Source organism: Cyprinus carpio, chromosome A23, assembly GCF_018340385.1.
Source record: "Cyprinus carpio isolate SPL01 chromosome A23, ASM1834038v1, whole genome shotgun sequence".
NCBI lineage: Eukaryota > Metazoa > Chordata > Actinopteri > Cypriniformes > Cyprinidae > Cyprinus > Cyprinus carpio.
Window position 1 is genome coordinate 9,785,502 of NC_056594.1, and position 12,798 is coordinate 9,798,299.

Below are 12,798 nucleotides of genomic sequence, written 5' to 3' on the forward strand. Positions count from 1 at the left end.
TGATATAAATTCCTCTCGATAATTTTCTTAATCTGACTACAAATATTTGTATATGAATACTTAACTGACGTTATGAATGTTCATTTTAGATGTACAGTAAACAAAGAGTGGCAGAATTACTATGGTAACCTTTGTTACCCCAAAACGCGCGTGATGCGTCTGTTACAGCGACACCCTGTGGCGTATTTAAATGTGTACAAATCTTCGCTATATTAATAAAATGAAATTCTTCGTTTGATATGCCGGTGTTGTCATGATATAAAGCAGTTTTTAAACACTCAAGGACCCTCCACCCAGACTCTCATTCAAACAAGAGACCCCAAATATAAAAGAACAAACTTTACAACAATATATATGCATTTTAGATCGTTATACAGATATTGCCATAAAAATATGAGGAAACTCAGTTTTAGACCGCTCTTTGAAAACCTTAATATAGAAGTAACAACATGTACAGGTAGGAGAAAATTCAATGGTTCAGAATTTCAAACTTTATTGATTACTTCACCAAATGCTTGTAAGATTACGTCACAATATGTATAGAGTTGAACATTATTCTGTATATTTTACATGAAAACTTTACACATTGTATTTCTTCATATACTATATATATTTATATTTCCCAGTCTCAAGGGAAGCAAAGTAGACATCCATAGTTGCAAGGGAAGGAATGCTTTTCAGAAAATATTTAAATGCACCTCAAGAATGAAATACATCCTTCGTGAAAATGAATCGGGAGTTGAATCTACACTGGTAATACACTAGCAAGTCATATGTTTCTGGGGTTTAATGAAGATATACCTGGATTATACAGTACATTTGTATTCCTGTATTTCTCCCACTTCACTCGTTTTATAATGACATCAGTGACTGGCATCCGTGCTGTAAACTGATTCAGTCTGACTCCAAATCAAGAGTGAACAGCACTTGCAAAAATGAATTGTTTAAAAAAAAAATCTATTAAGCAAACTTTAGTACACTAAAATTAAATATTCATTAGATGTCTTAAGATTTCAATGATAAATATGAACCAAAAAAAAAAGGATTACCAAACCCTTAAAAAAGAAAAAGAAAAAAAGCAATAAATCTGAATATGATGGAAACCAAAGGAGCATGATGTGTGGCATTTAAGGAATAGTAGTGTCTGGCTGGTCTGGATTAGCAAGCATGTAAAATAAACACCAAATGCTTTGAAAGCAACCGTAACAATCTTAGGAAAATTTGGGGTTTAGTGTGAACCCACTGAAACCAAATTCAAGTCTTTTACCCCAAACTAAAAGCATTTTAAATGCAAAAAGCTCTGTGAGGTTGCTTGAGTGAATTTAAATCGGAGTTAATTGTTTAATTGTATGATGAATCAATAAAGGACAATGATAATGGACATTTTTGGACCTTAACAAATCGTTAACAAATATGCCATTATTCACTGGCACAAGCTCTTTGCACGCTGGGTGTCATTTACAAGCTCTTATTAACAGGGGATGGTCTCATTTCTATATGTCTATCTTTCTTCAGCCTTTAAAACAGACAAAAATTTACAGATAGGACAAAAGCCAAAACAATTAAATCAACAGACGATCAGAAACCAGATATACAGCAATACTGGTAATAAATTATTTTCGTAGCCATCCAGAAGAAAGTCAAAATAAAAATAAACAAATATGACTCATGACTCTTAACAGCACAGACAGATGACACAGCAGAAGAGTCACCCTGCTGAGTCACATTGCTGTTCTCTCATAGGGGAGCGACTGACAGCAATGAGTCAGGACTGGCAGAGGAAAGTATGGGACAGTCACACGCAACCATTCTGCGTTCCTGTCCAGTCCTTCAAATCACAGCAGAGGCTTATACACGCAGACCTTCCATCCACTTTACAGACCCGCTTTCTTCCCAGTTCATCTTTCCCAGTTCTGATCCACATTATGATGATGAAGGCTGAGCTTTGCCCAATTCAGGAGCGGCGATGTGGAAGACGAAGCCGATGCGAAGGAAAAATCGCCGCAAAACAGCACGAAGCTCTGGAATGAGGTCAAACTGCATCATCTCACACAGATGGTGGTAGTAGCAGGACGCATGAGGCTTGAACTGAAAGAGAGATGACAATGTTAGACATTCACGGGCTAACGCCATTTTATTTTATTTTATTTTAAATTTAATTGAATTAATTTTGATAGGACAGTTTAGCAGCGACAGGAGGCGAAGTAGGAGAGAGAGGAGGCGAGATCAGGAAAGGTCCATGAGCCGGGATTCGAACTCGGGACGCCTGGAGCGTAATAGTACTATATGTCGGCGCACTGCCCACAAGGCTATTGGCGTATAAGTGTATTATGGAGTATTTCACTCAAAAATTAAAATTTCTCCATGATTTACTCACCCTTAAGCCATCCTAGGTGTATATCACACACCTCTCCCAAAAAAAAAAAAATAAAAAAAAAAATTAAAAAAAAAAAAAAAATGTCCTGGCTCTTCCAAGTTTTATAATGACAGTGAATGGTGGTCAAGATTTTGAAGCCCAAAAAAGTGCATCCATTCATCATAAAATGTGCTCCAGATGGCTCCCAGGGGTTAATAAAGGCCTTCTGAAGCCTGTGTGATGCATTTGCGTAAGAAAAATATCCATATTTACAACTTTACAAACTGTCAACTGTCTGTCTCTAGCTTCCACTAACTGTCATACTCACTTTCACGAGAGAGTGGCATTCCATCAGATGACGTAAGCGGAGCATAAGCTCTGGTGAGAATATGCTAGTCTCGTGAGAACCAATTTTTTTTTACAGCAAAGAAAAACCAGTCTCCTCTTGGCTTATATTGAAATCCTCCAACATTTTTCTTTAAAAATCCTTGTTTTGTACTTCTAATTTGTGACCGGAGCTTTGTTTTGCGCTCTCCTCTGCGCTTCCGTGTTCGTCACTTCTCACCTGAGTTTACGCTACACCTACGTCATTCGCTGGAACGCCACTCTCTCATGAACAAACGTACGGCAGTTAACAGAAGCTAGAGATTACAGTTTATAAAGTTTTAAATATGGAGATTTTTCTTGCATAAATGCATTGCTTCACTTCAGAAGGCCTTTATTAACCCCTTGAAGCCGTGTGGAGCACTTTTTATGATGGATGTATGCACATTTTTTTGGACTTCAAAATCTCGACCACCATTAATGGCAATGAATTAGACAAATTAGACATACAAATTAGAAATACAAAACAATAAAGCTTGGAACCACCAGGACATTTTGTAATATAACTCCAAATGTATTTGTCTGAAAGAAGGAAGTCATGTACACATAGGATGGCTTGAGTAAATCATGGGGTCATTTTCTTTTTTGGGTGAACTATCCATTAAATCTTTTAAGTTAGGGGTTTTCCTTAAAGACCTTATAGCAGAGTGTCAATCTGGAGTGGAACGCCGCTGGGAAAACCTGATATTATCAGAACAGTGGTGAATGGAAAAGTGTATTTTAGTTATGGACAGGGAAGATTCCCAAGGCTGTTAGTAGTTTGTCTGCATAATAGCGCAGGTCTCTTTTACATATAAAGGTCATCAAACTGACAAGTGCTTCCTTTAATAAAAGCCTTAACTCAGACCCCTGAAGGATAAGAGAGATATCCAAAACAAGTCTTTTCCTACAGGAAATAACACCCATTGGCTTATCATCAGACTCACCTGTATGGTTAATAAGGACACTATTTTTGCAGTCTGTTTTTCTTGCTCTTACATGGAACATGTCAATATTTTACAATATAAAACCAAGATCTAGTGGCTGAACCCAACAGGATGTCTAGTTTAAGGTGACATATCATGAAAATCTGACTTTTCCAGGTTTTAAGTGCTTATAATCAGGTCCCTGGTGCATCGACCAACCAAGGAAATGTTAAAAAGATTAACCCAGTCTGAGAAAACGAGCATGTCAGATTTTGCTCTCCTAGCGACGTTGCAAAAGGATCTCATTATAATATTACTGTCCCTTAATCTGTAAGTTTCCACCCACTGCGCTGTCATTTTGCTTTCGCAAGGGACAACGGTGTACCAGCACTAATGCCATGGTGAAAGATCAAGCAAAGCATGCTCACTTCTGCCTTTGGCTGCGCACACGAGCACAGAACTCTGTTTAGAGTCCCAGACTCAGAGGAGACAACAGAGCAGTGGATTTATTGATTTATTTACTGTATATTGCTGCTGCCACACAGATCTAAAATAAACAAGTGAATTCTTTCCCAGCTGTTTACCTTCACAGACATAACCTACTGTTTTTGTAACTTGCGTTTTTAACGTAAGCTTGTGTGTGAATGAGAAAACCGTATATCAGAAGTTTAAAACGCATGATTTTAGTGCGATAAACATGATAATTCAGAACCAACACTTTTTTTTAGCAGGTACGAGCTGTAATGGCACAGCTTAATTCTGGAAAAGGGGGCGGGGAGCAGCAGCTCATTTGCATTTAAAGAGACAGGCACGAAAAACAGCTTTCTGCTTCCACTTAAAATAGGCATTTTCAAAATGATATTGTAAAAAGGGGCATAATATGTCTCCTTTAATGTCTGACTCAACATGAAAGGTAAAAAGTGTACCACTATCTTTAACCATCTAATCAGGGACCTCGAGTTGAATTGTAAAAATGACAAACAACCTGTGTTGTCATGACTATTTAAGCTCAGTGATAAATTTAACACCATGCATCTAATGTTCTGGTTCAGTGTTTGTTTATGTATGTTATTACTTTGTCATCAGGCAGTCTGAGTGTCCGGGTGAGGAGCAGCAGCAGGAGGCTCGTCCAGGCTTCCCGGTGGCTCTCTGAGGTAAGAGTGATGAAGTAAGCCAGGGCTTCACTACACACCCTAAATCAAACACACACACACATATCATTACTGTCCCAATACATTGCCGTACAGCACATGTAAATCAGAGAACTTGATTATGTGACTCATCCCTCAATGTTTTACATAAAACAGTTCCTACTGAGTCATACAACTGATCTGATTATTACACATTCAGGGTTGAGTGCATCTCTGGAATCATGTTCTTGATGTCACTATAAATGAAATTCTCATATAAAATAAAATCAACTCGTGCAATTACTTCAAATAATAGGTGCATCTGAACATGTAGCACAGACTGTATTGTATAAAAGTAGCTGTCTTTGTGTTGAGCTTGGTGAGCGGGTGTGATTAATGAATGAGGCAGACGGCTGCACTTACTGCAGCAGGCGTGTCTGGATGTCTGGCCAGGAGTCTCGCAGCTGTATGTCGGCGTACATGCGAAAGAGGATCCTCAGACTGCATGCCAGGCTGCTGGTCTCCTGCTTCAGAAGATTCGGTTTTGACTTCCCCTTAAAGCCTACATACAAGAATAATAAAAGACACAATAAAATAAGACAGTCTCCTTTAAATGACAGCATTACCACAAACCAGACGAGGAAATAAGAGAGTGCGGACCTGCTCTCCAGAGTGCTGTCCTCTGCTCATTGTTGGAGTTGAAGTCCTTGGCAAACCTGTGGGACTCCAAGAGGCAATCAAGCAGTTTGAAGAGGTGCTGTGATGACAGGTGTCTGTACATGCCCTGATCGACCTCGGTCTCTCCCTCTTCTGCTTGCTCAAGTGCATCTCGCTATTGGGAAACACACAGAGACAGAACAAAAGACACTTACGTTTAGCAGACTATAAATAAGCCATGGTATCAAGACCATAAAGGACTGTTCACACGTAAGAAAAAGATTTGTTTATAGAGTTTACTTTCAAGCAGAGGTTATGTGAACACACCTGAGCAGCGGCCATGTTCTCAGCATCCTCCCTCTTGCTGGTGGCCGGGTAAAATACTATGTTATCTATGGTCTGAATCAACTCCAACTGTACAACACACTTTATAAGAAGCCCTGCAAACAGCCTGTGGTCCGAGACCCCTAGATCAGAGTAAGAGAGCAACATGTTAAAAGTAAGAGGACAGAGAACTCTGGACAGGAAAATGATGTGTAAAATGGCACAAGGGATTGGCAACAAGGTTGTCCTATTACACATTCAGATCAGCCTCCATTTATTTCTCAATGACCAAAATGAATTTCTGCAATATAACTTTCTTCTTGTTCAATAAGCAGTTTCACTTGGATATACGTCACAGTAGAGAACAGAAGTCGGTCATGTTTTCCGTCTCATGCCGACTTTAAAAGAGGAAGAGGTCATATTGTTCAAAGAGAATGTGGCTGTTGGTGAAAACTCGAAACGATTATGTGGCTTCGGCAGCTTATTAGACTTCATCATCACCGTCATGTCAGGACCTGATTCAAGTCCTGATTTATATTTCAATATATTTTCAAATGTAATTTATGTGTGATGTCAAAGCTGAATTTCCAGCAACCATTACTTCAGTCTTCAGGGTCACATGATCGTTCAGAAATCAGTCTAATATGCTGATTTACAGCTCAAGAAACATTTTCACATTAATGTTGGAAACAGTTGTGCTGCTTCATATTTGTGGAATTGAGGATTCATTAATGTATGTAAAGTTTTGCATCGCAGCTGTACGTACTGGTTTGGGATTTTCCTTTCCAGGTTTCATCACTGGCGGTGGACATCTGACTGTGTCCTCTCTCTGAAAGAGTTTTCTCAAAGCTGCTCTGCGACTGAGAATCAAACTCAACATCCTAAAAAACACATAGACAAACACACACATGCATATGAAAACCAGAGCCTAATATGCAAATGTCTACTAAATGGCAAGCAAAGCCTGGTTAGTGTGTCTTAGTGTTAGCAGAACGTAGGGCACAATGTATATGACAGAAAAGGGCTTATAGGTGCTTGATTGTGGCTTATTATTTGTGTGTGTATTCACAATATTTATTTATGTTACTGTGATCTCACCATGTGTTTCCCTTCTCCCACCTCCTCTTCCTGTCCAGCTGGTCGCCATGTCAGCAAGCTGTTAAGAGCAAAGTCAGAACCAAACTGAGAGAGAATTTCATAAGCAGAGCTACAGGAGCCTCAACAGCCTGTTCAAACACTCTTCAATATCAGTGGTCATGTCAACACCTGTCAAGAATTGGAATTTGTTGGTGCGACTGACAGATTTTCAGATTTAGTTAGATAATACTAAAAATTCTCAAGTGTGATTACTTGAATTTATTCAGATTAATTTGCCTATCATATAATTTATTTGATTGTTTTGTTGTATTTCATTTTTTAGAGACTGATTGACAACACTAATCAAAACACATCCAGACGGAAGGCCATTAAGTGTCATTGAAACAGATGGTGGTGTGCAAGAGTGTCATACGCATGAGGGCTGGTGGTCTGGAAGATATCCAGCATGCAGGCACAGGTGATGTCCCACACCTCCGAACTGAACTTCTCCCCGTTCAGGATCACCAGGTTCTCCAGACAGTTTGTGCCTGACCGCGCCAGCTGCTCATTATCTGAGAACATAGGCAGAGTTGTGAGTGTAACACACTAACACTTTTCCTGTATTACCACATCCTGCTGATTTAAAACACTACCACCCACTGGGCCAATATGTTTCTCCAAATGTGACATGTGTAGGTTTCACATTTAAAATGTCCATCTGGAATGAAGTACAGCAAGTAGCAGGGCAATGTCTTAAAATTCCTAAACTCTCCCTTATGATTAGCACAACAGCTTGAAGAAATCCCCACCTTGTTTCACACACCACTGCAGCTGTGCAAAAATATCCGCCAGCAGCACCTCGCTGAGAGGCTCATAGAATTGTGTGAACACATCACAGATAGCGTAGAGGGCGTGGTTACATGTTGTTGTCATCCATTCTGTTTTCTGAAAAAGAAAAAACATGCATTTAAGATCATGATTTTACCATGTGGAAGATATTTCCTATCAAATGTAATATTAACACTCAAATTAGATAAGCACAAAAACAAAAAAAAATTAATCTACATTTATATAACCTAACTGAAAACCAAATTAATAATTCAATTGAATCGGCGAACCGTTTTTGTTCATTAAAATGAAAACACTGAACCAACAGACTTGAAATGAGCACTTCCCAGTGCTACTGCTCTAATAGGCATGTTAGTGAAGCATGTTTGATTATTACTTCAGCTCACTCAGTTCGAAGGCTGCATGCACAAGATAATGTGACAAAAATGGTGATGTAACATTGTCTTGCTATATCGCTACTTAACGGAAAAAAGTGTCCTATTCTTGGAAAAGCTGAAGTATTTTTAATACAGTTGAGCTACTATCACTTTATCAAAAATGTAGATGGGTAAGCAGCGCTGCTAAAGTTACTTTGCAACGCTGGTAGTATTAAAGTTGTGATTGATACTGACTTCAGTTTGCTGCTCAGGGAGCTTCATGTTGTCAAATATTCGGAAGATGATCCGAAAGAGGTCATGCCACCAGTGCTTCTCAAAGGTGTGTCCGTAACTCTTCATGATCTCAAACATGACAGTCAGACCCCTGCATCACACAAACACTCTCAGAATAAGCTCCAAACATCCACATTATTTCTTTGTATCAAAGTGAAGACCATAGAAGGGTTAAAGATGGGGACCCACCTGGTCCTGACATCTAGTTTGCAGCGGTTGATGATGCAGGAAAGCTCAAACAGGATGGGGAACCAGCCTCGCACCCAAACGCGGTCGCCAGGGGCTACATTCATGTCATCACTTGTGTATTCCCTCAGTGCCTGGAAAAGGGAAAAGTGACTGAAATGTAATTTTTGAAGCGCAGTCGTCATCAGTAAAAAAAGCTGAGGTGACAGCACTCACCTGCGGCCTGTCAGACACATATTTAGCACAGTGGCGGATGAGCCGAATGGCTTCCATACTGGTGTCAGGAAATGCAGCATTACATACAAACTCTGACAAACATTTGACTGCATCCTGGAAAGAGTCGATGGCTGCGGCAAAATGCTGCTGAAATGTATTCACTGTGAGGAAACAGAAAGGATAGACATGAGAACGATGTTTTGTTTTTACATTTTTAAGATTGAGGTTTATAAAATAATGCACATTTTCCGGTACTTACTAACAATGTGTCCTGTGGTTTGAAACGCGAGGTCCACAATGTTCTCATCATGATCTGATGCTGCTTGATGGAACACAGAGAAGATGTTCTTCCAGCCAGAGCGAATATTAGCAGCCTGGGAGTTCACCATCTGGGCCACACAACGTATCACCATGTCCCGGATAGTGGGGGACCTTTAGAATGGATGAAGAAGTTACTGCAGAGCAAACTGAAATGCATGGCTTAAAATGGCAAAATATGCAAAAATAATGATAGGTTTCCTTGAATACTTCACACATCAGACAAACTGATAGTTCTGCCCTAAACTTGCTATTGAATTAGCTAATGTTGCTGTGTCAGACTGATTGTGTCTCTCAAACGGAGTTTTTAATCAATATAAAACTGAAATCATACATTTATTTAAATAGCAAGGCTGCAATTTATTTAAATAAATATATGTGCCGTGTAAGGTCTGCATGTAGTTTTTCCATCAAAATAAAAGTTTGATGGTTTTATGTTTGAAAATTACTCAAAATATGAAATAATAGTAATTAAATATTAGTTTATGTAAATGTATTATTGTAACATTTTTCTTGAAAATTAATTTTCACAGTGAAATAATAATATATATATAAAGTTTTTATTTAGAAATTTTTCTATATTTATTTAGTAATAAAATATTTTATAACCGTATTGATATATAAGGACAACTATCACAGCAAACCTGTAATTTTTAAAAATTGCATTTTAAATCACAATCTTAATTTTTTTTAGGAAGGGGGGAAAAAAATCATGCAGCCCTAGCCAGTCTAATGCTTTTTTGGGAAAACAACGTACAAATAGCCTGCTTACAGTTGCTTCCTCATAATCAGCTGGGATAAGAAACGTTTTCCCTCTGAAAATTAGGGATGCACCGAAATGAAAATTCTGGGCCAAAAACTGAAACTGCTTTGTAATAATTATTTATTGTTTTATTAAATAACACAAAGTAATTTTGTTTAACTCAATAATTTTAATGATACTGAATAAAAAAAAACAAAAGGCAATAAAATAACCACACTTTTATTGAAAGTAACAATAAAATTGGACAGAAATTTCTGTGCATCCCTCCTGAAAACTACACACTCCACCAGTGTGAACAGGTTTCATCATGCTGCAGTAATTTGCCTGATTTCTTTAACTTTTCTATAATTCATATTTCTAACTCTCCTCTCCTCACCTGTTCTTCTTCATGATGTGTTCAAATGGCCTTAAAAAGTCCTTCTGGAAGCGGAAATTGGCCAGTTCTCCTTTCTCCAGAAACTTCATAGAAAGTTGTCTCAGGGAGTCCACAGCAAAGATGGCCACATCCTCATTAGGATTACAACCCACCTGCCAAACCAGAAATAAAACACAATCAGACAGCTGTTTTACTGATTATCTAATGTGGAAAAAAAAACATTTCACTGGCAGCTTGAAGGTGCAGTAACATTAGCAAAAATTTGCATGCAAAAAAAGATCAGCACAGCGAAACAGAGTGGCCAACCTGATGCAAAATTCACAACAAATATTCACAGTGCAGCAGTAAATATGACTGCACCTTTGGGTAAGGCTACAGACCTTGTTGAAGTGATCTCCAATGACCTGCCAAATGCGTGACCACTGCAAACGGATGCGGTTCATGTTGTAGTAGGAGATCTCCACTATCTTCTGCAGACTGAACATGCGCGGCTGGTGAGCAGAGGCCAGCTCATCCATGGACACCGCACAGAGCCAACGCACAAAGTCCACTGGAGACAGAGCAGAGTTTACAATTAACAGAAATCTCAGACATTTTGCCCCCAGATACAATATCTACATGTCCACTTTCTACTGGCAGAACACATTAGTTCAGAACAGAGTATCTGTGTGCAGCAAGTGTGAAAGTAAAACAACGTGGGTTGTAATGAGTCAGTCCAGTTCTTGACTTCTGAATTCAGTAGCATGTACAAAATTACCTGAAGGTCAACATGAAATTAAACTGGACAATTCTCAATTTAACCTAAAATACTTACTTTATAGTCACGGTTTTATGCATTATACACAATTTTTACTTCAAAAATCACTACAGTAGTCATCATACACGTCTGTTTTCATAAACGAGCTAAACCAGAGCCCCTCCTTCAAAAACCCATAATCTAGCACAGTTTTATTATTGGCTGAATGTAAAATTAATAAATGATTTCAGTCAAAAAAAAAAAAAAAAAAACTGGACTTGGCAACCCTGTTTAACAAAGACCCAGAAACAATTCTGACTGAACAACCCCACCCCTTGTAAGTCACTTCCTTATGATATGATGGACCAAATGAATGAATAGACTATGAGAAAAAACCCAAGCTATGGTGAAAAGAATAATAGCATGGAAGCCCATTTACACACTAAAAACAAAAATAGATTTTCCATTGCTCATGGAGCTAAAGATAAGTTAAGAATGCAGCTGTTCCTGATCATTTCTTGGTAAATACAACCAAAACTGACTCACATGAGTAGAATTAAAAATATATTTTTCCACATAATCAACCCACACATATGCTCTCAAACAGTGTTGGGTTAGTAACTTGCTACACGTACCAACGGAAATAACCTAGCTACACTTCTCAGTAGTGTGACATCAGCTTAATTGTTTTCAAAATAGTGTTGCTTTCCAGTAACAAGCTATTTTTTCCAATGAGTAATGCTATAGCGTGACACAAACTATTATTTTACATTGTATAGTACATATATAAGGACTACAACAATGAAACATGTAAACTTTCATCCTTGTAGTAGCAGTAGTCCTTATTTAGCAACACAACTGCTTCAGAATTCACATTCAGTGTTTGACTGTATGTAATTACTGTTGTATATATAATGATACATATAGACCTTATTTTGTACATAAACTCAAAATTGCTACTTTAAAAACCATATAATTCCTGAGGGAATCAACGCTAATTATTTTCCATGTTTAACAACTACAAAGTGAACCACTCTATAAATCAAACCCCTAGCATTTTTTCTCTCTCATTTGCAGCATTGGGGGAACATTCATCACCATTAGGGATGTAACGATTAACAGCGAGCCGGTTGAAAACTGATTCAAATATGTGACGATTCAAATCGGTTGAGATGCTAAACAAATCGCGATACAATTGGATTAAGAGTTTATATGAATATATAGGGGAATCTTTTCTTTTCATCTTGCCTCTGAACAATGCATATTAAAGTAGTGTTCATAAGAGCAGCTCTGCTTTGTTTACAGCGTTACCCAGGAAACACTGTATCATTGCTGTTCACAAGCGCCACCTGCTGTCAGAGAGTGAATCTGCATCTCATTCAGCTCGTCTGGCATTTCGTTCAGATGTAGCATAGTTTCACAAAACTAAAGTCAGACCATACTGTTTTTGTTTCAAATTATACAGTCTAATTTAGATTAAAAACTACTCATGCTGCATGTATGCTGCATCCAGTGGATGCCTCTAATTTTTAATGGAAAGAGCACAGACAAAGCCTTAGTTTGTTCATATTTAAAAGATTTATTTTATTTGTGTAACTTGTTTGATTTGGGGTTTGTTTTAAAATTTAAATTTAGTTTTGTTACATTCCAATTTCACAAAGAAAAATGGAGCAACACCCTAATAAAACAACACCTTTTTATTTCCTGTACAATGTCTTCAAGATCATTTTGTAAAAAAAAAAAATAATAATAATATTGAGTTACTCGAATCGTGAGTTGAGTGAATCGTTACATCCCTAATCAACATGTTTTTGAATGAAATTAGAGCATTTTAAATAAATGTCAATTTAGTCCTGTCTCATTCTGTAGCT

The 12,798-nt window shown here is 37.9% G+C and overlaps 1 protein-coding gene across 3 annotated transcripts in view; it reads right to left on the reverse strand.

The window, feature by feature from the left end:
• Nucleotides 1–476: 476 nt before the first annotated feature.
• The window catches only part of LOC109070371 (brefeldin A-inhibited guanine nucleotide-exchange protein 2-like), a 32,717-nt gene continuing 20,395 nt past the window's right edge, over nucleotides 477–12,798 (reverse strand). For all 3 annotated transcript variants that reach the window (XM_042712972.1, XM_042712971.1, XM_042712970.1), the window contains exons 25-39: nucleotides 10,572–10,741; nucleotides 10,192–10,343; nucleotides 8,994–9,166; nucleotides 8,735–8,895; nucleotides 8,522–8,652; nucleotides 8,294–8,423; nucleotides 7,643–7,778; nucleotides 7,267–7,405; nucleotides 6,855–6,912; nucleotides 6,523–6,637; nucleotides 5,760–5,899; nucleotides 5,436–5,607; nucleotides 5,199–5,337; nucleotides 4,721–4,838; nucleotides 477–2,088 (exon numbers count right to left, since the gene is read on the reverse strand). In XM_042712972.1, the coding sequence (XP_042568906.1) occupies nucleotides 1,924–2,088; nucleotides 4,721–4,838; nucleotides 5,199–5,337; nucleotides 5,436–5,607; nucleotides 5,760–5,899; nucleotides 6,523–6,637; nucleotides 6,855–6,912; nucleotides 7,267–7,405; nucleotides 7,643–7,778; nucleotides 8,294–8,423; nucleotides 8,522–8,652; nucleotides 8,735–8,895; nucleotides 8,994–9,166; nucleotides 10,192–10,343; nucleotides 10,572–10,741 (2,099 nt within the window). In that variant the 3' untranslated portion in view covers nucleotides 477–1,923. The remainder of the gene's footprint in view (nucleotides 2,089–4,720; nucleotides 4,839–5,198; nucleotides 5,338–5,435; nucleotides 5,608–5,759; nucleotides 5,900–6,522; nucleotides 6,638–6,854; nucleotides 6,913–7,266; nucleotides 7,406–7,642; nucleotides 7,779–8,293; nucleotides 8,424–8,521; nucleotides 8,653–8,734; nucleotides 8,896–8,993; nucleotides 9,167–10,191; nucleotides 10,344–10,571; nucleotides 10,742–12,798) is intronic.